Here is a 24,384-nt window from a genome sequence, read left to right on the forward strand (position 1 = left end):
CTGATTCTTCACAGATAAAAATAGTTTAGTTCACAAAGAGATGATAAATGCTTGAAGTGATAGGTACTGCAATTACCCTGATGTGATTGTTATACATTGTATGACTGTATCAAAACATCGTATGTACCCCATGAATATATACACCTATTCTGTACCTATAACAATTTCAACAACTGGGTTAGAAAGGATGTAAGAGAAAAGGATGGCTTCAGAAATGTTTTAGTTATGGTGTTACTGTCTGTTTCAAATGCAAAGGATGCTTAGGAGGAATAGCAGCAAACATTTTTGCATGGGGTAAGTCAACTGGCAAGGAATACAATTATAGACCATATACTGTACTTACCAATAATAACAGTGTTATCATCAGCAATTAACAACTTGCTGTGGACATAGATAAGCTCAGTGACTAGGTTTCCTTCGAGCTCTGCGTGTGTTCTAAGACCACAGAATGATATGTAATTTATCCACTGATTACCAACTGCAAATTTAAAAAGAAATTATTAAAATTAATATGACCAAGCTCAATAAATGTACATTAAATCTTATTGTTTCTCAAAACATACTACTTAGACTGTTCAGAATAGATTGTATATTATATGTACATGTTTTCTATTTCAGAATTCATCCAGGATTTATTTTTGATATCTGAATTTCATATTGTCAGTCTGAATGGCTTTCTCTCTCTCTCTCTCTATATATATATATATAAATATTTTTTTAATTGAAGTGTTTTCTGTCTTCCCTTTGCTAAGGCAATCCAAAAAGCTATTCATATATGAACATTTTATTTTAATGATTTGATGAGTTAACTACTGAAGAGTGATGGTTAAAGCTGAGCTGGAATAGATTAACCAAGACTTCAGTGTGGCATTTGCTTCTATCCTGCTTGACACTTGCTGCAGTTTGAATCAGATGCAAGGTGTGTGCCAAACCACCTGATGCTACATCATTTGTAGCATATTCAGCGTGAAGCATCAGTTAAATTCTGCAGACTTTGGGTAAATAAAAATGTTGGCAATGAAAAACCACTCCTCCCTTTAGATCATTAAAATTAGGAAATAGAAGAATCCTTACTACATTAGACTTAGAATTTTCTTCAGAGCAAGCAGCACCAGGTTTGTACTTCAAAATATTGCCATCCATCCCATCACATGGGGGCCATTCACATGATAAGAAGAAATACATTCCATACTAAGCCAACTCATAATCATGACCCCTGTTGTGAGTGTTAGTCACAGGATTTTTATGGTCTTTCTCCCACACAGCAGTTGTCTTGGATAAGCAAGTCTGATACCAAGAATAAATGGAGTGGAACCAAACTATCACAAATTCTCATAGAAAGAGAGCATACATTTATTTTTGTCTTTAAGAGAATTTGAAGCATACTAATAGAAGGGTGGCAGTTCATCTCCCATTTATTGAAGTTTCCATTTATTACTGATGGTTTCTATTTTGCTACTGATGTTATTCAGTGTTTCTATTAAGTTTGGGTATCTTGGAAATAAATTCATTCATAGGTTATGTATAGAGATGCCTCCATTTAGAGATAGCTCTCCCCTCATATATATATGAGTGATGTTGTATAGCTGTGTTTGATGAGAGTTGAAATGTTGGTATACTAGTGCACCATGTGTAAGAGATGCATTTCTAAAAAGTTTAATGTAAATGAGGTTTTTGCAATTTATTCCCCCATTTGTTAATGTTATATTGGAAAGACACTTCATCTGAAGAATCACCTCCTTTTTTAAGTCTTTTCTGATCCATTTCCTTTTTTAAGCCCCTCAGACCTATAAAATTCCTGGAAAACATTTCTAAATAATGCCTAGTATCTTACAAACATTTATATAATCCTCAATTTATTCTACTGTTGTACAGGAACTGGGTCTTATGTATTTTTGTTTCTCATCCTTTCACAGTGCTAAAAAAAAAGCTAAATAAATGTGTGAGTGGATAAATGAATATTCAGGTATCAGCTGAAACTAAAAAATATTTTACCTTTTAATTTCTCTGTATCATCTACTCTCCTACAGCTGGATCATGATCTAGAATTTATAAGTTTCAGATACAAAGCAGCTTTTCAAAGGAATCATGGAGCAGGACCTTTGCTAAAGTAAGTATTTTTTTACAGTAATTTCCATTAAAATTCACATTGAACAATATAGTAGACCAGTGGTTCTCAGCATGCACAAAGACCACCTCTATGGAATTTGTTAAAAGCAGATTCCTGTGACTCTTCACAGAATTCTGATTCAGCGGAAATCAATTCAGTAAGTCCCCGAGGGGATATTGTTTTTGAATGACACTGCCATAGAGCTTTGATAATTATTTAAGATTAGTATACACTAAGAAAATAATACACCATGACCAAGTGAGATGCATTCCAGGATGCAAGTCTGCTCATATGAGGAAATCCATTATTAGACATTATATTGATCAATCTAGGGAGAAAAATAATATAATTATTTTAACAGATGCTGGAAAGCTTTTGACACAATTCAGTATCCACTCCTGATAAAAGCAATGAAGAAAGTAGGAAATGATCAATACTTTCTTAACATGCTGAAAATATATATATGTATTATATATTTATATGCATATGTGGGTATAATATTTTCAATATTATTTAATATTGCCTTGGAAGTATCAGCCAATATAGTTGTGTAAGAGAAATCATATAAAAAGTAAAGTCATCTTCACTTGCAGATACTATGAAAATATACCTGAAGAATCAGTAATAAAATTATATCAAATAATAAAAATATTAAATATAATAACAGGATATAAATCAACATATAGAAATCAATAGCCTTTATATACACAAAACAATAACCACTTAGAGAATATAATCACAGACAAAGCCCCATTTAGAATGACAACAAAGAAAATAAAAGAGATAAACTTAATGGTTCACGTGCAAAACTTTTATAAAGAAAAAGTTAAAAAACTATCAAGACACAAGAGCAGACTTGAACAAATGGAAAGATTGCTCTTGTTCTGGGATAGAACAATTCACCATTAGAAAGATGTCAACTCTTCCCAGGTTAATTTATAAATTTAATGTGATCTCATTACATTACATGAGATCGCATTAATGTAATGTAATATAAGGTAATGTAATGGTAAAAATACCAACAAGTTCTCACGGAGTTAGATAACCTGTAGTTTGTATGGAAAAATAAACATGCAAGAATAAACTGAGAAAAATGGAAGAGAAAAGCTATGAGTCATTAGCCCTATCAGATTTTTTTTTTTTTTTTTTTTTTTTTGAGACGGAGTCTCGCTCTGTCACCCAGGCTGGAGTGCAGTGGCGTGATCTCGGCTCATTGCAAGCTCCGCCTCCCAGGTTCACACCATTCTCCTGCCTCAGCCTCCCGAGTAGCTGGGACTACAGGCACCCACCACCACGCCTTGCTAATTTTTTTGTTTTTGCATTTTTAGTAGAGACAGGGTTTCACCATGTTAGCCAGGATGGTCTCAACCTCCTGATCTCGTGATCCGCCCGCCTCGGCCTCCCAAAGGGCTGGGATTACAGGCATGAGCCACCGCGCCCGGCCAGCCCTATCAGATATTAACACATACTATAAAGTCTGTATAATTAAAACAGTGCAGATCTAGCAGATAAATAGACAGATAAGCCAGTGAATGGGATAGAAAGTCCAAAAAGAGATTCAAATACATAAGGAAAATTTGTATATGATAAAGGAAACAGCTCAAATGATAAGGACAAGGCCTTTTCAATAAAAAGGTGCTAGTACAGTTCCATAGCCACCTGAAAAAGATAAAACTCCAAATTTTTTTTAACAAGAATAAACTCCAAATGGATCAGAGATAAAAATGTAAGCAAATGAAACCAGACAAGTGTTAGAAGAAAGCAAGGGTGAATTCCTCTATACTTCAAATGTAAGAAAGATTTTGTAAGTATCCAGAGGCAAAAAAAAAAAAAAAAAAGATTTGTAAACTGGTTAGATTAAAAAAATAACAACACGTTTGCATGACACAAAACACGACAAGCAAAAAACAAAAGGCAGAAGACAAACTGGGAGAAAGTATTTGCAGTACATGTCACAGATAAAGAGGTGATAATCCTAACATATAAAGAACTCTAAGTAATTGAAGGGAAAAGAAAATCAAAATCTTAATAGAAAAATGGGCAAAACACATGAATAGACAATTCACACACACAAAAGATACATTTGAAAAGATATCCATCTTGACTCATAATTATAGAAATGCAAATAAAAATGACATTGAGAAACCGTTTGTTATCTATAAGATTGGCAAAAAATAAAAAGTACGACAACATATTCTGTTAGTGAGAATGGGTTGAAGACAGACTCTCTCATATATTGGTGATGAAAATGCAAATTCGTACAAACTTTTTGAAGGGTCATTTAGCAATATCTAACAAAGCTATCTATGTGTTTACCTCCTGACTCAGCAATCCCACTCTAGAAATTTATGCTAAATATATACCTTCAACAAATAAGAATATATGTATATATATTAATATATACACAGTTACCCATTGTATATAGTTCCGTTAGAAGCATATAATGGTTGTCGAAGACAATCTAATTGCCCATTCATAATACAGTGATTGAATAAACGCAAATCCACATATGGAAGACTATGCAGTGTTACGAGAAATGAAGATCTCTGTGAATTAATAGGGAGTGATTTCCAGGATATTCTGTTAAATGGAAAAGGCAAGGTGAACAAGAGAACATGCAGTATATTTTTTTGTGAAAGAGATCAGGAGAAATAAGAAAATATACAACTATCTGAGCATTTTTCCAAGAAGAAACACAACAAGATTAACCTAGAAACTGATGAAATTGGTTACCAGTAGGGGATGGATAAGTACAGGGTGAAAAAGATGGTTAGGGTAGAAACTGAAAGTATAGAGGAATGGCATTTATTTAATATGCTTTTTGTATAGTTCTGGCTATTGGAAGCATAGTTCATGCATTCAAAAAAATAATCAAGAGAGATTTAAAAAAAAAACCCTGAGAGTTCCCCTTCCTAGTCAAAGAAAGGGGTGACAGACGGCACCTGGAAAATCGGGTCATTCCCACCCTAATACTGCGCTTTTCCGACGGGCTTAAAAAACGGCGCACCAGGAGATTATATCCCGCACATGGCTCGGAGGCTCCCACACCCACGGAGTCTCGCTGATTGCTAGCACAGCAGTCTGAGATCAAACTGTAAGGTGGCAGCCAGGCTGGGGGAGGGGCACCCGCCATTGCCCAGGCTTGCTTAGGTAAACAAAGCAGCCAGGAAGCTCGAACTGGGTGGAGCCCACCACAGCTCAAGGAGGCCTGCCTGCCTCTGTAGGCCCCACCTCTGGGGGCAGGGCACAGACAAACAAAAATACAGCAGTAACCTCTGCAGACTTAAATGTCCCTGTCTGATAGCTTTGAAGAGAGCAGTGGTTCTCCCAGCACGCAGCTGGAGATCTGAGAACAGGCAGACTGCCTCCTCAAGTGGGTCCCTGACCCCTGACCCCTGAGCAGCCTAGCTGGGAGGCACCCCCCAGTAGGTGCAGACTGACACCTCACACGGCCGGGTACTCCTCTGAGACAAAACTTCCAGAGAAACGATCAGACAGCAGCATTCGCGGTTCACAAAACTCCACTGTTCTGCAGCCACCGCTGCTGGTACCCAGGCAAACAGGGTCTGGAGTGGACCTCTAGCAAACTCCAACAGACCTGCCGCTGAGAGTCCTGTCTGTTAGAAGGAAAACTAACAAACAGAAAGGACATCCACACCAAAAATCCATCTGTACATCACCATCATCAAAGACCAAAAGTAGATAAAACCACAAAGATGGGGAAAAAACAGAGCAGAAAAACTGGAAACTCTAAAAAGCAGAGCACCTCTCCTCCTCCAAAGGAACGCAGCTCCTCACCAGCAACGGAACAAAGCTGGACGGAGAATGACTTTGACGAGTTGAGAGAAGAAGGCTTCAGATGGTCAAACTACTCCGAGCTACAGGAGGAAATTCAAACCAAAGGCAAAGAAGTTGAAAACTTTGAAAAAAATTCAGACGAATGTATAACTGGAATAACCAATACAGAGAAGTGCTTAAAGGAGGTGACGGAGCTGAAAGCCAAGGCTCGAGAACTACGTGAAGAATGCAGAAGCCTCAGGAGCCGATGCGATCAACCAGAAGAAAGGGTATCAGTGATGGAAGACGAAATGAATGAAATGAAGCGAGAAGGGAAGTTTAGAGAAAAAAGAATAAAAAGAAACAAACAAAGCCTCCAAGAAATATGGGACTATGTGAAAAGACCAAATCTACGTCTGATTAGTGTACCTGAAAGTGACGGGGAGAATGGAACCAAGTTGGAAAACACTCTGCAGGATATTATCCGGGAGAACTTCCCCAATCTAGCAAGGCAGGCCAACATTCAGATTCAGGAAATACAGAGAACGCCACAAAGATGCTCCTCGAGAAGAGCAACTCCAAGGCACATAATTGTCAGATTCAGCAAAGTTGAAATGAAGGAAAAAATGTTAAGGGCAGCCAGAGGGAAAGGTTGGGTTACCCACAAAGGGAAGCCCATCAGACTAACAGCGGATCTCTCAGCAGAAACTCTACAAGCCAGAAGAGAGTGGGGGCCAATATTCAACATTCTTAAAGAAAAGAATTTTCAACCCAGAATTTCATATCCAGCCAAACTAAGCTTCATAAGTGAAGGAGAAATAAAATACTTTACAGACAAGCAAATGCTGAGAGATTTTGTCACCACCAGGCCTGCCCTAAAAGAGCTCCTGAAGGAAGCACTAAACATGGATAGGAACAACTGGTACGAGCCACTGCAAAATCATGCCAATGCCAAATTGTAAAGACCACTGAGGCTAGGAAGTAACTACATCAACTAACGAGCAAAATAACCAGCTAACATCATAATGACGGATCAAATTCACACATAACAATATTAACTTTAAATGTAAATGGACTAAATGCTCCAATTAAAAGACACAGACTGGCAAATTGAATAAAGAGTCAAGACCCATCAGTGTGCTGTATTCAGGAAACCCATCTCACGTGCAGAGATACACATAGGCTCAAAATAAAAGGATGGAGGAAGATCTACCAAGCAAATGGAAAACAAAAAAAGGCAGGGGTTGCAATCCTAGTCTCTGATAAAACAGACTGTAAACCAACAAAGATCAAAAGAGACAAAGAAGGCCATTACATAATGGTAAAGGGATCAATTCAACAAGAAGAGCTAACTATCCTAAATATATATGCACCCAATACAGGAGCACCCAGATTCATAAAGCAAGTCCTGAGTGACCTACAAAGAGACTTAGACTCCCACACAATAATAATGGGAGACTTTAACACCCCCTGTCAACATTAGACAGATCAACGAGACAGAAAGTCAACAAGGATACCCAGGAATTGAACTCAGCTCTGCACCAAGCGGACCTAATAGACATCTACAGAACTCTCCACCCCAAATCAACAGAATATACATTTTTTTCAGCATCACACCACACCTATTCCAAAATTGACGACATACTTGGAAGTAAAGCTCTCCTCAGCAAATGTAAAAGATCAGAAATTATAACAAACTATCTCTCAGACCACAGTGCAATCAAACTAGAACTCAGGATTAAGAAACTCACTCAAAACTGCTCAACTACATGGAAACTGAACAACCTGCTCCTGAATGACTACTGGGTACATAACGAAATGAAGGCAGAAATAAAAATGTTCTTTGAAACCAACGAGAACAAAGACACAACATACCAGAATCTCTGGGACACATTCAAAGCAGTGTGTAGAGGGAAATTTATAGCACTAAATGCCCACAAGAGAAAGCAGGAAAGATCCAAAATTGATACCCTAACATCACAATTAAAAGAACTAGAAAAGCAAGAGCAAACACATTCAAAAGCTAGCAGAAGGCAAGAAATAACTAAAATCAGAGCAGAACTGAAGGAAATAGAGACACAAAAAACCCTTCAAAAAATTAATAAATCCAGGAGCTGGTTTTTTGAAAGGATCAACAAAATTGATAGACCGCTAGCAAGACTAATAAGAAAAGAGAGAAGAATCAAATAGACGCAATAAAAAATGATAAAGGGGATATCATCACTGATCCCACAGAAATACAAACTACCATCAGAGAATACTACAAACACCTCTATGCAAATAAACTAGAAAATCTAGAAGAAACGGATAAATTCCTCAACATATACACCCTTTGAAGACTAAACCAGGAAGAAGTTGAATCTCTGAATAGACCAATAACAGGCTCTGAAATTGTGGCAATAATCAATAGCTTACCAACCAAAAAGAGTCCAGGACCAGATGGATTCACAGCCGAATTCTACCAGAGGTACAAGGAGGAACTGGTACCATTCCTTCTGAAACTATTCCAATCAATAGAAAAAGAGGGAATCCTCCCTAACTCATTTTATGAGGCCAGCATCATCCTGATACCAAAGCCGGGCAGAGACACAACCAAAAAAGAGAATTTTAGAACAATATCCTTGATGAACATTGATGCCAAAATCCTCAATAAAATACTGGCAAACCGAATCCAGCAGCACATCAAAAAGCTTATCCATCATGATCAAGTGGGCTTCATCCCTGGGATGCAAGGCTGGTTCAATATATGCAAATCAATAAATGTAATCCAGCATATAAACAGAACCAAAGACAAAAACCACATGATTATCTCAATAGATGCAGAAAAGGCCTTTGACAAAATTCAACAACTCTTCATGCTAAAAACTCTCAATAAATTAGGTATTGATGGGACATATCTCAAAATAATAAGAGCTATCTATGACAAACCCACAGCCAATATCATACTGAATGGGCAAAAACTGGAAGCATTCCCTTTGAAAACTGGCACAAGACAGGGACGCCCTCTCTCACCACTCCTATTCAACATAGTGTTGGAACTTCTGGCCAGGGCAGTTAGGCAGGAGAAGGAAATAAAGGGTATTCAATTAGGAAAAGAGGAAGTCAAATTGTCCCTGTTTGCAGATGACATGATTGTATATCTAGAAAACCCCATTGTCTCAGCCCAAAATCTTCTTAAGCTGATAAGCAACTTCAGCAGAGTCTCAGGATACAAAATCAATGTACAAAAATCACAAGCATTCTTATACACCAATAACAGACAAACAGAGACCCAAATCATGAGTGAACTCCCATTCACAATTGCTTCAAAGAGAATAAAATACCTAGGAATCCAACTTACAAGGGACGTGAAGGACCTCTTCAAGGAGAACTGCAAACCACTGCTCAATGAAATAAAAGAGGATACAAAGAAATGTAAGAATATTCCATGCTCATGGGTAGGAAGAATCAATATCATGAAAATGGCCATACTGCACAAGGTAATTTATAGATTCAATGCCATCCCCATCAAGCTACCAATGACTTTCTTCACAGAATTGGAAAAAACTACTTTAAAGTTCATATGGAACCAAAAAAGAGCCCGCATCACCAAGTCAATCCTAAGCCAAAAGAACAAAGCTGGAGGCATCATGCTACCTGACTTCAAACTATACTACAAGGCTACAGTAACCAAAACAGCATGGTACTGGTACCAAAACACAGATATAGATCAATGGAACAGAACAGAGCCCTCAGAAATAACGCCGCATATCTACAACCATCTGATCTTTGACAAACCTGAGAAAAACAAGCAATGGGGAAAGGATTCCCTATTTAATAAATGGTGCTGGGAAAACTGGCTAGCCATACGTAGAAAGCTGAAACTGGATCCCTTCCTTACATCTTATACAAAAATTAATTCAAGATGGATTAAAGACTTACATGTTAGACCTAAAACCATAAAAACCCTAGAAGAAAACCTAGGCATTACCATTCAGGACATAGGCATGGGCAAGGACTTCATGTCTAAAACACCAAAAGCAATGGCAACAAAAGCCAAAATTGACAAATGGGATCTAATTAAACTAAAGAGCTTCTGCACAGCAAAAGAAACTACCATCAGAGTGAACAGGCAACCTACAAAATGGGAGAAAATTTTCGCAACCTACTCATCTGACAAAGGGCTAATATCCAGAATCTACAATGAACTCAAACAAATTTACAAGAAAAAAACAAACAATCCCATCAAAAAGTGGGCAAAGGATATGAACAGACACTTCTCAAAAGAAGACATTTATGCAGCCAAAAAACACATGAAAAAATGCTCACCATCACTGGCTATCAGAGAAATGCAAATCAAAACCACAATGAGATACCATCTCACACCAGTTAGAATGGCGATCATTAAAAAGTCAGGAAACAACAAGTGCTGGAGAGGATGTGGAGAAATAGGAACACTTTTACACTGTTGGTGGGACTGTAAACTAGTTCAACCATTGTGGAAGTCAGTGTGGCGATTCCTCAGGGATCTAGAACTAGAAATACCATTTGACCCAGCCATCCCATTACTGGGTATATACCCAAAGGACTATAAATCATGCTGCTATAAAGACACATGCACACGTATGTTTATTGCAGCACTATTCACAATAGCAAAGACTTGGAGCCAACCCAAATGTCCAACAATGATAGACTGCATTAAGAAAATGTGGCACATATACTCCATGGAATACTATGCAGCCATAAAAAATGATGAGTTCATGTCCTTTGTAGGGACATGGATGAAATTGGAAATCATCATTCTCTGTAAACTATCACAAGAACAAAAAACCAAACACCGCATATTCTCACTCATAGGTGGGAACTGAACAATGAGAACACACGGACACAGGAAGGGGAACATCACACTCTGGGGACTGTTGAGGGGTGGGGGGAGGGAGGAGGGATAGCCGTGGGAGATATACCTAATGCTAAATGACGAGTTAATGGGTGCAGCACACCAGCATGGCGCATGCATACATATGTAACTAACCTGCACATTGTGCACATGTACCCTAAAACTTAAAGTATAATAATAATGAAATAAAATAAAATAAAGGCTGAATAATTTTTAAAAAACTCTGAAATGTAATATAAACCAAAGTAAATGAACCAAACCTAATGAAGTTAATAACATAATCCAAGCAAATCAAGTTAACAACGTAATTAAACTACTTTTGATTACAGACATTTGAGTGGATACCCTTAGGCTAAAGGCAAAAAACACTATAAGCAAGTGTTAAACTCTAGTAAGTAGATTCATTTTTCATGGTGGTATGGGCCAGCAATCCCAAACCTATTTTCTGTGTATTAAAAGGTTGAGGATATACATAAATATGCTGCGGATAATGGGAGCTGTGTTTCTCACTGTGAAAGAAAGGAGCTATAAACATAAAAAGAGGGATAGCTGGAAGGAATCCTATGCTGTGGGATTGGAATTGGAGATATCCATATGACAAGAAAGAGAGAGAATAGGTTTGTGTGTGTGTACAAAGGCCCAAAGTAGTGATATTCTGGTAGCAATGATCACATCTAGCACCCAGATTTTGCTTTATAAATACCATTTTTCGCTAAAATAACCTAGGTTCCTTGAAGAAATGGCTGATTGCAGGGCTAGTGTTGGGAATATATGAGTCTGGGACACCTTGTTGTGCCAGTAAAAGAAGACGATTAGTGGGAACATGTCCAAAAAACATCAAGCCACCTTTAAAAGGCCCTCATTGGCCAAACCTGGGCAAGCTGAACTCCAAGATCTTAACTCACTAAATAAAAGAAGCAGCTGTAAGTCCATACTAATATAAATACATAAATGGGGAAAAAGGGAAAACTTTCCTTACAGTAGAATTCCAACTAATTAATTTAAAAGAAACTAATAAATATAGAAAAAAATGATGGAATCACAAAGTCAGCATTTGGTAACTATCATGATAATTGATTCAGAGAATAATTAACGCATGCTAAAACCAGGAGGTCAATGGTTGATAAGAAGCAGGATACTTATATACACCTAAAGTGTTTTCCTACAAAATACTACTAATTATGAAGGGAAAAATAGTGGAGAATTCTGGCAGACACCACCTTCACTAAGTGATCAAAGTTAATGTAACCAGTAAGGTTGTTCCTGCTATGTTACCGTAAGAACACAACCTCACTTCTGTGATACTGCTCCAAAAAAGCATAACCTAAATCTAATCATGAGAAAACAACGGATATACTCAAATTGAGGGACAGTCTACAGAGCAACTGGCCTGTACTCTTCAAAAACATCAAGATCATGAAAGCTCTGCCACCCCCCAAAATCAAAATGATTGAAAGATAATTTCAGATTAAAGGAAGATAAAGACACATGACAACTCAATGTCACAAATTATTGTGAGCTGAATTCTAGCCTAGGAAAAAGCCTTTTTTCCTCTTTTGCTATGAAGAACATTCCTAAGACAACTGGCAAAATTTCATTAAGGTCTATAAACTGGATAATAGTATTATATCAGTGTTCATTTATTTTGATATTTGAACTATACTTGCTCAACAGAATGTCCTTGTTTTCTCAGAAACACACATACATATTTAGGGGGAAATTGGTATCATGGCTGCAACTTATTCCAAAATGACTCAGGGTAAAAAAAAAAATCCCAACATCTATATATGAATGTATCTTTCTATTGAGAGAGAATGATAAAGCAAAGAAAGTAAAATTATTATAACATCTGGGAAATTAGGATGAAGGATATATGGCAGTCCTGGAAGCTGTTTTATAAATTTGAGATTATTTCAAAATTAATTTTTTTAGATTAATGATACTGACTAGCTGTTAGCAGCTGGAAGGTTTAGGACATGTCATATTCGTAATTTTCTAAAGCACATCTATGTGCCATGCCAAAGCAGGCCTAGAGAGTATCAGCAAAACATCAATTAGTAAGACAGCCTGTCAGCCCACAGTCCATACCTACTTCCCACTCATCCGTGACTATGCAATAACTCTTATGAAGTAATTAAATCTTTATTTGTTTGTGAAAAATGGCCTTGGGAAGAGAGCTAACAGTTGGTTCCAGTAACATGATCTAAAAGAAAGATAATGGTTCCTAGCCAGAAAGTGGACATTTTGGACAAATGCGAGTGTGGCCTGTCAAATGCTATGGGGACACCCATTTATGATGTGAATAAATTCACCATGAACTCTATATGGAAAGAAGAAAAAACAAATAGAGAAAATATTTCAGCCAGTACTTTATTCTGTGAAAACAACTGCCTTGACATGTAATAGGTACAAAGGTTGGTGATGTTAATTTATGTTATGAGGATATACTAGAGAAACATATGCTTTTTGAAGAAAATATGAGCAAGCCAGGAGCATACATAAGCATTAATGTGAAGAAATAGATAAACAAGTATAAGAAAGAGTCCCAAATTATATAATGCCAGGGAGGTATCTGAGAACCTGGAGATTTATTCAGATCCCAGGACATACCTGTTGTGAACATTGGTGTGTGCATCACACACCGGGGCCTGTTGGGGGGATGGGAGGCTAGGGGAGGGACAGCATTAGGAAAAATCCCTAATGTAAGTGATGGGTTGATGGGTGCAGCAAACCACCATGGCATGTGTATACCTATGTAACAAAACTGCACGTTCTGCACATGTACCCCAGAACTTAAAGTATAATTAAAAAAAGAAGAGAAATTCAATACAATAGACTCAATATTTATAAGGAAATTTCGTGAAAGGACATCAAGAATTGTTACAGGCTTTTGTTCCTTGTAGCACTTGGTATATGTACGTATCTAATCCTGATGGAAAACTTCTGGCCCTTATCTTAAATTATACTAAATTGGCTGCTAAAATGCCAAAATTGACAAAAATTATAAAAACAACAAAGAAATGCTTTAAATTAAACATTAAATCTCTGAAGACTGGTATATCAGATAATGATATACTAATAGCTGCTGGTTTTCTTTTCAGGAATTTTAACATATTCATAGCAGCAGTTTTGTTATTCTAAATAATTAAAACAGTAGAGAACTATATTTCTCTATCCAATTAGAGATTAGCTAGTTCATGTATTTAAAACCACTACATATACAAAAACAAAGCCAACAATACAACCTTGTACTTTAGAAACAGGCATTATGTAATTAATCTTTGCTCTCTGTCTAGCATATGAACATTTTCCCCACTGAGATGCCTTATTTTGACTGTTCCCAAGGTACTTGGAAATCTTTTCATAAACAGGCTTAGCATTGAAATTACTTCTTGTGTTAAAATCCAATTTGCACCCTTGAATAGGCAAAGGCAAGAAAAGGGTCCAGAGCCAAAGGAAATACTTTATAATAAGCTCAGGACATTTTTACTGTTGAGAAACTCAATAATAAGCTGTTTTGATTCCTATATCCTCACCTGCGCATTTTTACAAGCCACTGCCAGCGCTGAATGATTTTCCCGATTTTATTTTATCGATATATCTTTTATAAACTTACTAATTCACTGTCATCTTCATTTTAGGCCATTAGAAAATAGAGACAGAGATAATACTCTGGCAAATCTCTGTCCTAGATACAATGAGATGCAACTTTTGGAAGTGTTCATTATTGGTGATGTACATATCTTTTGTCTAAAGTTGCTTACAAAAGTTTTGTAGGTTGAGCAGACCATGTGAAAAATTACTGAACACACAACACCAATATATGTACATATGTCTATTTTGAAATTATATACATGTACTAAAAACTTGTCACTATTTTTAACTTGTCAATATTTTAAATTTGTATTTAAAGTTTCCAAATCATTTAAAAATTCTTACAATTTATAAATTTTATACTACAAAATTCTCGTCTTTAAAGTGTACAAATCAGAATGTTTTATAAGTAGTACATTCACAAGGCTGTACAACCATCACCACCACCTAATTTTAAGACATTTTTATCACTCCCCAAAAAAACCCCACACTCATTAACAGTTACACCCCATTCCACTCTCCTCTACACCCTATTATTCTACCAACCGGCTCTATGGATTTGCCTATTGAAGACATTTTATAAAAATGAAACCAGACAATATGTGGCCTTTTGTGCCTGGCTTCTTTCACTTAGTGTAAGGTCTTCGGGGTTCATCTGTGATGTAGTATATGTCAGTTCATGCCTTTTTACATCTAAATAATACTCCACTGTATGGATACACCCCATTTTGTTTATACATTCATCAGTTAATGGACATTGGGTTGTTTCCACTTTTTGGCTATTCTGAATAATGCTGCTATAAACATTCATGTACAAATTTTTGTGTGGACATTTGTTTTTAATATTTGGGTAAATGTTAAGAACTGCTGGGTTATAGGGTAACTATATTTAACTTTTGCAGAAATGCCAAAGTGGCTTTCCAAAGAAGCAGTACCATTTTTCATTCCCAACAGTAATGTGTTAGGGTTCCACTATTTACACATCCTTGCCAATACTTTATTATTATGGTGATTATGGCCAACCTAGTGAATGTGAAGCTGTGAGGTTGTATTGTGGGTTTGAGTTGAATTTCTAGTGACTGGTGATATTGAGTTTTCTTTTATGTACTTATCAGCCATTTGAATATCTTCTTTAGAAAAATACCTGTTTAGCTGCTTTGCCCATTTTTTATTTTTTGAGTTATTTTTATTTTTATTACTGAACTGGAGGAATTCTTTACATATTCTGTACACTAGTCCCTTATACATATGATTTGCAAATGGTTTTCTCTCATTCTGTGGGGTGTTTTCACTTCCTTGATAATGTTCATTGGAGCACAAAGGCTTTCAAGCTTTCATGTTTGATGAAATCTAAATTATCTATTTTTATATGTTTGCTTGTGCTTTTGGTGTAAAATCCAAGAAGCCATTGTCACAATGATTTATGCCTATTATTTTCTTCCGGGAAATGTATAGTTTTAGTTTTTACATATAGGCCTTTGATCCATATTGAGTGAATTTTTGTATATGGTATGAGGTAGGGGTTCAACTTTTTTTTTTTTTTTTTTTTTGCACGTGGATATCTAGTTTTTCTAGCACCATTTGTTGAAAAGACTATTCTTTCTCCATTGAATTGTTTTGGCACCACCTTGCTGAAATTTAATTGACCATAATCATAAGAATTATTTTTAGATTCTCGACTCTATTCAGTTGACCTGTAAGTCTAACTTTATGTCAGTAGCACACTATTATTGTGGGTTTACTGCAAGTTTTGAAATCACGTATGTGACACCTCCAATTTGTTCTTATTCAAGATTGTTTTGGCAATGCTAAATGCCTTGAAATTTCACATGAACTTTCAGATTAGCTTGTCAATTTTTTCAAAAAGGTAGTTGGGGTTTTGGTAGGGATTGTGTTGAATGTATAGGTAAATTTGGAGAGTACTGCCATCTTAACAATGCTAAGTCTTTCAATCCATTAACACAGAGTATTTATTTATTTATATCTTCCTTAATCTCTTTCAATGTTTTATTTTCAGTGTAGGTATCTTCCACTACCCTTATTAAATTTATTCCTAAATATTTAATTCTTTTGATGCTATTTTAAATCGAATTGTTTTCTTAATTTCATTTTCAGTTTACTCATTGCTAGAGTATAAAAGTGAATTGATTTTTGTATACTCATCTTGTATCTTGAAACATTGCTAGACTAATTTATTATCTGTAATAGTATGTGTGAATTTCTTAGAATTTCCTGCATACAAGATCATGTCATCTATAAAAAGAGGTAGTTTTACTCTTCCTGTTCCTTTCCCTTTAAAAAAAATGTATATTTTTCTTGCTCAACTGTTGTGGCTAAAACCTCCAGTACGATGTTGACAAGAGTGAACTTTCTCATCTCATCACTGATCATAGAGGGGAAAGCTTTCAGTCTTTCACCATTAAGTATGATGTGAGCTTATATGTGACATCTACACATACCATTTACATGGCTGAGGAAGTTCCCATGTATTCCAAGTTTGTTGAGATTTTTTTGTTTTGTTTTAATTATGAAAGTGTTCGGGATTTTGCCAAATAATTTTTCTGTGTCAATGAGATGATTATGTGTGGTTTTTTTCCTTTGTTCTATTAACATGGTGCATTACACTGACTGATTTTCAGATGTTAAAACCAACCATGCATTCCTGCGAAAAATCCCATTTGGTCATGATGTATAATCCTTTTTATATTGTTGGATTCAGTTTAGTAGTATTTCACTGAGGAATTCTGTGGTACATTCACAAGGAATATTGATCTGATTGATCTGTGGCTTTCTTTTCTTTTCTTTTGAGACGGAGTCTCACTCTGTCACCAGGCTGGAGTGCAGTGGTGCAATCTTGGCTCACTGCAACCTCAGCCTCCCGGGTTCCAGCGATTCTCGTGCCTCAGCCTCCCGAGTAGCTGGGACTACAGGTGCATGCCACCACGCCCAGCTAATTTTTGTATTTTTAGTAGAGACGGGGTTTCACCATGTTGGCCAGGATGGTCTCGATCTCTTGACCTCGTGATCCACCTGCCTCAGCCTCCCAAAGTGCTGGAATTACAGGTGTGAGCCACCATGCCTGGTCCTTTTCTTTTCTTATAATGACCATGGTATTGGTATCAGGATAATACTGGACTCATAGAATGTGTTGGGAAGTATAGTAATACATTGCTTAATGAGAATGTGAGAGAAATGTGTCATTGGGTGATTTTGTCATTGTTTGAACATCATAAAGTTTAATTACACAAACCTACTACACAAATCATATAGTCTACTACATACCCAGGCTATATGGTATAGGTTATTGCTCCTAGGCTACAAACCTGTACAGCATGATACTATACTGAATACTGTAGGCAAGTGTAACTTAATGGCAAGTATTTGTGAATCTAAGCATAGAAAAAGCATGGTAAAAACATGGTATAAGAGATCAAAAATGATACACTTAACCGGCCGGGCACGGTGGCTCACGCCTGTAATCCCAGCATTTTGGGAGGCCGAGGCGGGTGGATCACGAGGTCAGGAGATAGAGACCATCCTGACTAACACGGTTAAACCCCATCTCCACTAAAAAAATACAAAAAAAAAAAAATTAGCCGGGTGTGGTGATGGGCGCCTGCAGTCCCAGCTACTCGGGAGGCTGAGGCAGGAGAATGGCATGAACCTGGGAGGCGGAGCTTGCAGTGAGCCAAGATTGCGCCACTGCACTCCAGCCTGGGCGACAGAGCGAGACTCCGTCTCAAACAAACAAAAAAAAAGATACACTTACATAGAGCACTTACCATGAATGAAGTTGCTCTGGGTGTGAGTGGTGAATAAATGTGAAGGTCTAAATTATTACTGTACACTACTGTGGACTTTATAAACACTGCCCACTTAGGCTACATTAAATTTTTAAATTTATTTTAAAATAAAGTAATTGTACCATGCCATGGGTATGACTGTGACATCATTTGGTGATAGGAATTTTTCAGCTCCATTATAATCCTACGGGACCATCATCATGCTGCAATCTGTTGTTGACTGAAATGTCATTATGCAACACACAACTGTATTCCTTTCTCCTATCTATTTTTGGGGAAAAGTATGTGAAGAATTGGTGTTAATTCTATTGCGGATGGTAGAACTAATTAGCAAAGCCACTGGGCCAGGGCTTTTCTTTGTGGGAAGATTATTGATTGCTAAATTAATCTCTTTACTTGTTATTGCTCTATTTAGAATTTCAGTTCTTTCTAGAAGCAGTTTTGGGAGTTTGTGTCTTTAATACAATACCATTAATCGTATGTATCAATCTAACTGGGCCAAGAGGTGCCCAGTTTAATATTGTTTCTGAGTGTGTCTGTGAGGGGTTTTCTGGATGAGATTAGCATTTGAATTCGTGGATTCATTAAAGTAGATTGCCCTCCCCAATGTTGCTGGGCATCATCTAATCCATTGAGGGCCAGAGGAGATCAAGAGACAGATGGAAGAGGAATTCATGCCTTTTGATTCTTGCTTTTCTGCTTCTGTTGGAATCTCAGTCTGCTCTTACCCTTTTACTGCCATTAACACCATTGGCTCCTCTGATTCTGAGGCCTTCAGACTTGGATGGGAATTACATAGCCAGCTTTCCTGGGTATCCAGCTTGCAGATTGTGGAAATTCTCAGCCTCCATAATTACTTGAGTCAATTCCTTATAATAAATCTTTTCACATATATATATGAAAGATAGATATATAAATATATAATATATAATATATAATTTTATATATTATTTATATATAGCACATAAAATATATATCTATACATATATTTATAATATATAATATATAAGTAATATGTAAATATATCATATATTATCTATATATAAATATTTTCATATAAATAAGATATATATGAATATATATTATATAGATGGATATATAAATATATATGTAAATTATATATTTATATATAATTTTTAATTTATATTTTATATATTATATAAAATATCTATATAAATTAGATATATTTATTTTTAATAGATAAATATTTTATTTAATACATAATAATATATATTTATATAACATATGATATATAATATATTCATATTATATATATAATATATATATTATATATTATATATAATACATATTCATATAATATATATTATATAAATATATAAACATATATTCATACATATATCCTTCATATATATGAAAAGATTTATTATGAGGAATTGGCTCAGGTAATTATGGAGGCTGATAAGTTATATTTATATAATTTCTCTCTCTCTCTCTCTCTCTCTATATATATATATATATATATATATATATCTCCTATTGGTTCTGTTTCTTGAGGGAACCCTGACTAATACAATGTCTTTAAAGGAATTTGTCCATCTATCTGGGCTAATTTGTTGGCATACAACTGTTCATAGTATTCTACACTCAATTTTATTTCTGTAAAGTCAGTAGTAATGTCCCCCCTTAGTTTCTGATTTTGGTACTTTGAATCTTCTCTATTTGTTACTTACTCAGTCCACCTAAAAGGTTTGGCAATTTTGTTGATCTTTTCAAAAAGCTAACTTTTGGTTTCACTAATTTTCTCTATTTTTTTCTATTATCTCATTTATTTCCCCTCCAATCTCTGTTATTTATTTTATTCTGCTTGCTTTAGGTTTAGTTTTCTCTTCTTTTTCTACTTTCCTAAAATGTAAGGTTAGGTTATTGATTTGAGATTTCTTATTTTCTATTAAATAATATAAATGTTTATAGTTATAAATTTCCCTGTAAGCATTGCTATAGCTGCCTCTCATAAGTTTGGATATGTTGTTTTCATTTTCATTCATCTCAAAATATTTTCTACTCTCCTTTGAAGTATCTTCTTTGATTCTTTGGTTATTTAGAAGTATGTTGTATAATTTCCACCTATCTGTGAATTCCCAACATTTCCTTTTGTTATTTATAATTTCATTCCATTGTGGTCAGAGAACATACTTTATACAATTCCTTAAATGCCTGTACCAAATGAGTTTCTTATACTTTACTGAGGGGCTCTGTGTATGTGTGTGAGGGCCACAGGCCTTACATGCTCAGGCATGCAGTTTATAACTCTGCCTTAGGCTTCACTTTCTGCTTCCACAGAGCCTCAAGGTCAGCCAGAGGTGAGAGCTTAGGGCCTTCTCAGTCCTTTCCTGAGCATGTGCATTGCCCTGGGCGTGCACACAGCCCTACACATACCCATGACCTTTCAGATTCCCAGGGATATGTTGGAAGTTTCTAGTGCCCACTAGGGGATCTCCTTCCTCAGCTTATCCTCTTAAGATTTTTAGTCAGCTTCTTGCTCACTCAACTGTTACTGCCTCTTCAGTCAGCTGCGATGCTAAATAAATGTTGCTGATTGTTTTTGATAAATACCAGGTTTTCTAAAAAGTCTACTTGCACTGAGCAAGGTCTGAGTCAGGTGAAATAAATATAAGTACTTAGAATGGGCGTTTAAAGGGAAGTGCCAGACAGGTCAAATAATGACAATGTGAGAACTGTGGGACATGGGAGCCTTAACCCTGATCTGCTCCCTCCAATGGCTGCTAGGCTGCTGGTTTTCACCCTGATTTGAGCAGCTGTTGGCTTTTAAGACTATCATGGAGCTGAGAAGAGGGAGATGGGTATATGGCAAGTTAAAATGCCACAAAGCTTGCTATTCTTACCAAGATTCAGCTGTTTTTCTTGATTAAACACTCCTTGGATTGTTACAAGCCTTTAGTTAATTTCTCCATCCAAAGAAGTTGATTGTGACAACTTTTGTCAGTATTTTTGTTGCTTTTATGTAGGACTATATTTTTGGAGATCCTTCCTCTGCCATTCCTGCTGATGTCCTAATTTCTTACTTTTAAGCTAAAAATATACAGACTTGGAAAGTCTATTATTTTCTACCCACATTCCAGTACATCATCCAGTGCACCCCATTTGGGAGGCTACCAGTATAAAATAAAATCTTCCTTCAAAAAACTCAATTGAGGTTTATATTCTATCTGAAGGTCATATCATGACCTTCACATGATTAGGATGAGTCCTTCTGCCTTTTCCAGACCTCCTGCGGCAGCTCCATTCTCTTGGTCCATTGGATTGAAACTCAGAATTAGCTGACGCTTCCCTTCCTCTCCTGCTTCCACATCCCCTCAAGTCTTCCCTCATAATCTTATCCACACATGACCCTCCTTTTCCATTACCAGTGCACCTTTGTCTCTTGCTTGCCACCATCTCTACCCTGTTTACCAACAGTAAATGAATCTTCATATAAACGTCAGTTTGATGAATTTGCTCCAGGGGCTCAGAGGGTTTCCACCAACCTCTTCTTGCCTTCTGGATAAAACCTAGCCTTCTTAGTGTGGCTGTCCACGTTTTCACAATCTGGACCCAACTTGAACTGGAAGTCATACAACTTGGGTTCTGATTCCAGCTTAGTTTGTATCGATACACAAAGATATAGAGCAAAGATATAGAGCACAGAGATATAGAGCAATATTGAGTGCCCACTATATGCTGAACCCATAGTTCAGGGAGCTATAGATAGGTAAACCCCTAGTTACAATATATTGTAGCCAAGAACTAGGTAGAAGAATCAATTAAGAACACATCTGAGGCTGCACATGGTGGCTCACACTTGTAATCCCAGCACTTTGGGAGGCTGTGGCGGGTGGATCACCTGAGGTCAGGAGTTCCAGACAGGCCTGGCCAACACGGTGAAACCTCGTCTCTACTAAAAATACAAAAAAATTAGTTGGGCATGGTGGCACACACCTGTAATCCCAGCTACTCGGGAGGCTGAGGCAAAAGAACTGCTTGAACCCAGGAGGCAGAGGTTGCAGTGAGCTGGGACCGTGCCATTGCACTCCAGCCTGGGCAACAAGAATGAAACCCAGTCTCAAAAAAAAAAAAAAAAAAAAAGACGTCTGTGAAAGTGTCTTTGAAAAGTATAAAAAATTGTATCCAGTAGATAAAGAAGAACAAACAACTATAATACCTCATAAAGATGATCGTTATTATTAAAACAACTATGTATAAATAAAAATAAATAGAAATTACAAAGATGCTCAGTTTTTATTACCTATTTAGTCTTGATGTCTTCATTTGAATAATGGTTTGGGCAACTTAATGAGAATAAATACTTTATTACAGGTGAACATTTTGTGGGGTACCTTTTATAAATAGAGTTCTATAATCACACTGTGAAAACATTAATGATTACTGATACCTCACCTTCATAATAAAAAACAATGATATGAGAAAAAAAGCAGTTACTTACGCTCTGCTTTTAACTGTCCAAGGATGGAATTTTCTCCTCTGCACATGGTTCTGAAAATATGTAAAGGAGAAAATAATTACAGAGGTTTCAAAACAACCAATCCCATGCAATATCTGTAGGTTTAATCCTAACGCAAGTAAAAACAGAACAAGTGCTTCTATGAGAAGATGCTACATATATTTCTAAATGCTAAAAACAGTTACATGAATATCACTTTTGTAATGCTACTAATGGGACATGATAGTTGTTTTGAGGTAGGTAAATGGAAAAGTTATAAAATTCATGTTAGATTTCAGAAAGAGAGGCTATTAAAAAAAGATGGGTCATGAATGAACTTTCCCTCTTACAAAACTGGGTAACAGCAAAGATAAATTTAGAATGCATCAGTAGATAAGAATACTTAGAGAATCACATTGCTCTCAGAGGTGAAAAGGGCAAGCACTTAGCAGAATAATTTACAAATTAAACTATTAGAATGGACTGTCTCTAAATTCAGCAAAACCACTAAAAATGAAAAATATAGTCTCAAATAAAGGACTCTGCTAATGATTTTGTTTCTTAAGACTCTGATAATCACTGATGAATTATAAAATCTGACAAAACCAAAAATTCTATGCTTCATCTGCTTGCTCTATGAGAGTAATAAAGAGTATACTTATGCCTGAGAAATGCTGATATTATTAAAGATGATGCCAGCAAATAGAGATGTTTTTGCATAATAAAAGGTTATAGTTTTTGTTTCTGAACAAAAGCCAAATGTGTTATTTCGTTCAGCTGGTTCGAAGGCAAGAAAATAGTCATAGAAAACAATTACAATTGACAATATTACGAAAATAATATTAGAATGGTGAATGAAATTGATAAAATTCAATTAAACATTATGTCAGAGCCTTAAATACTTGAAAAGCTTTGTTTATCATTTTATAAATCAGATAATATTAGAAATGTGCAAATCTTCAGTCCAAGTATATAGGCCAAAGCACAGTTAAAGCTCTCTTGTACTGTAACTAGGCAGAAGCACCCTGGAGGAAACAAACAAAAAAAATCTTTCCTTGAAATCCTGGCAGATAAACAGATACAAGCTTGAAATGCCAGTAAGAAAAAAGAGGATTAAAAAAAAATTTCCACTACAATGGTGCACTCGAACTGTGCACAGATCCTCCAGCAGGAGCATCTGGCGAGGGGGCCCAAGCAGGAGGGCATCTAAGTCTCCACCCCCGATTTGACCAAGGCCCTGACCCCTAATCTGCTTTACTTACCAAAGGTTCTATGTAAAGTATCATTCGTCCTCTCCCACCTTTCAGAAGGGTTTGATTAGAAAGGTGAGAAACTACAGGTGGTTCAGAAAAATAAGAGATTTTGGTTAAGTGACCCTGAGAGAAGGTCAGAGGTGCATTTCCATCCCCGTCTATGCAGGCTCTCTAGCCTGTGCTCTGCCAACCCACCAGCTAGCACTTTCCAGCCCTTTTCACAATGTCCACTGGCCAAATCTGAAGCCTCAAGAGGAACCCAAGTGTGCCCTTTTAAATAAATATAAAAACTCAGCTTTTAAAAATATCAAGCACAAAACTTTCCCTAAAATTTTAACAAAGATGTGGTAGAGAAAACAAAATTCCGGGAATTTATTTACTAACAGAGGCTATCATTATCAACCTTGTTGAAGGACTTGCTACCCAAAGAATCATAACCAAACACAAGCAAATCTTACCATTTCAGGCATTTAATTTTTTCTCTATTTACTGCAAAGTACATGTAAAGCTCA

At 36.3% G+C, this 24,384-nt stretch overlaps 1 protein-coding gene across 7 annotated transcripts in view; it reads right to left on the reverse strand.

Annotated features, from left to right (window-relative positions):
- PLD1 (phospholipase D1) overlaps positions 1 to 24,384 on the reverse strand; it is a 209,930-nt gene that overhangs the window by 19,086 nt on the left and 166,460 nt on the right. For all 7 annotated transcript variants that reach the window (XR_010155872.1, XR_001713797.4, XR_008547173.2 and 4 more), the window contains 2 exons: positions 22,623 to 22,672; positions 344 to 478 (listed from right to left, as the gene is read on the reverse strand). Coding sequence is in view for 4 of the 7 variants with exons in the window: in XM_063807330.1 (XP_063663400.1) it covers positions 344 to 478; positions 22,623 to 22,672 (185 nt within the window). In the remaining 3 variants the exon portion in view is untranslated. The remainder of the gene's footprint in view (positions 1 to 343; positions 479 to 22,622; positions 22,673 to 24,384) is intronic.

The sequence above is a fragment of the Pan troglodytes genome, chromosome 2 (assembly GCF_028858775.2).
Source record: "Pan troglodytes isolate AG18354 chromosome 2, NHGRI_mPanTro3-v2.0_pri, whole genome shotgun sequence".
NCBI lineage: Eukaryota > Metazoa > Chordata > Mammalia > Primates > Hominidae > Pan > Pan troglodytes.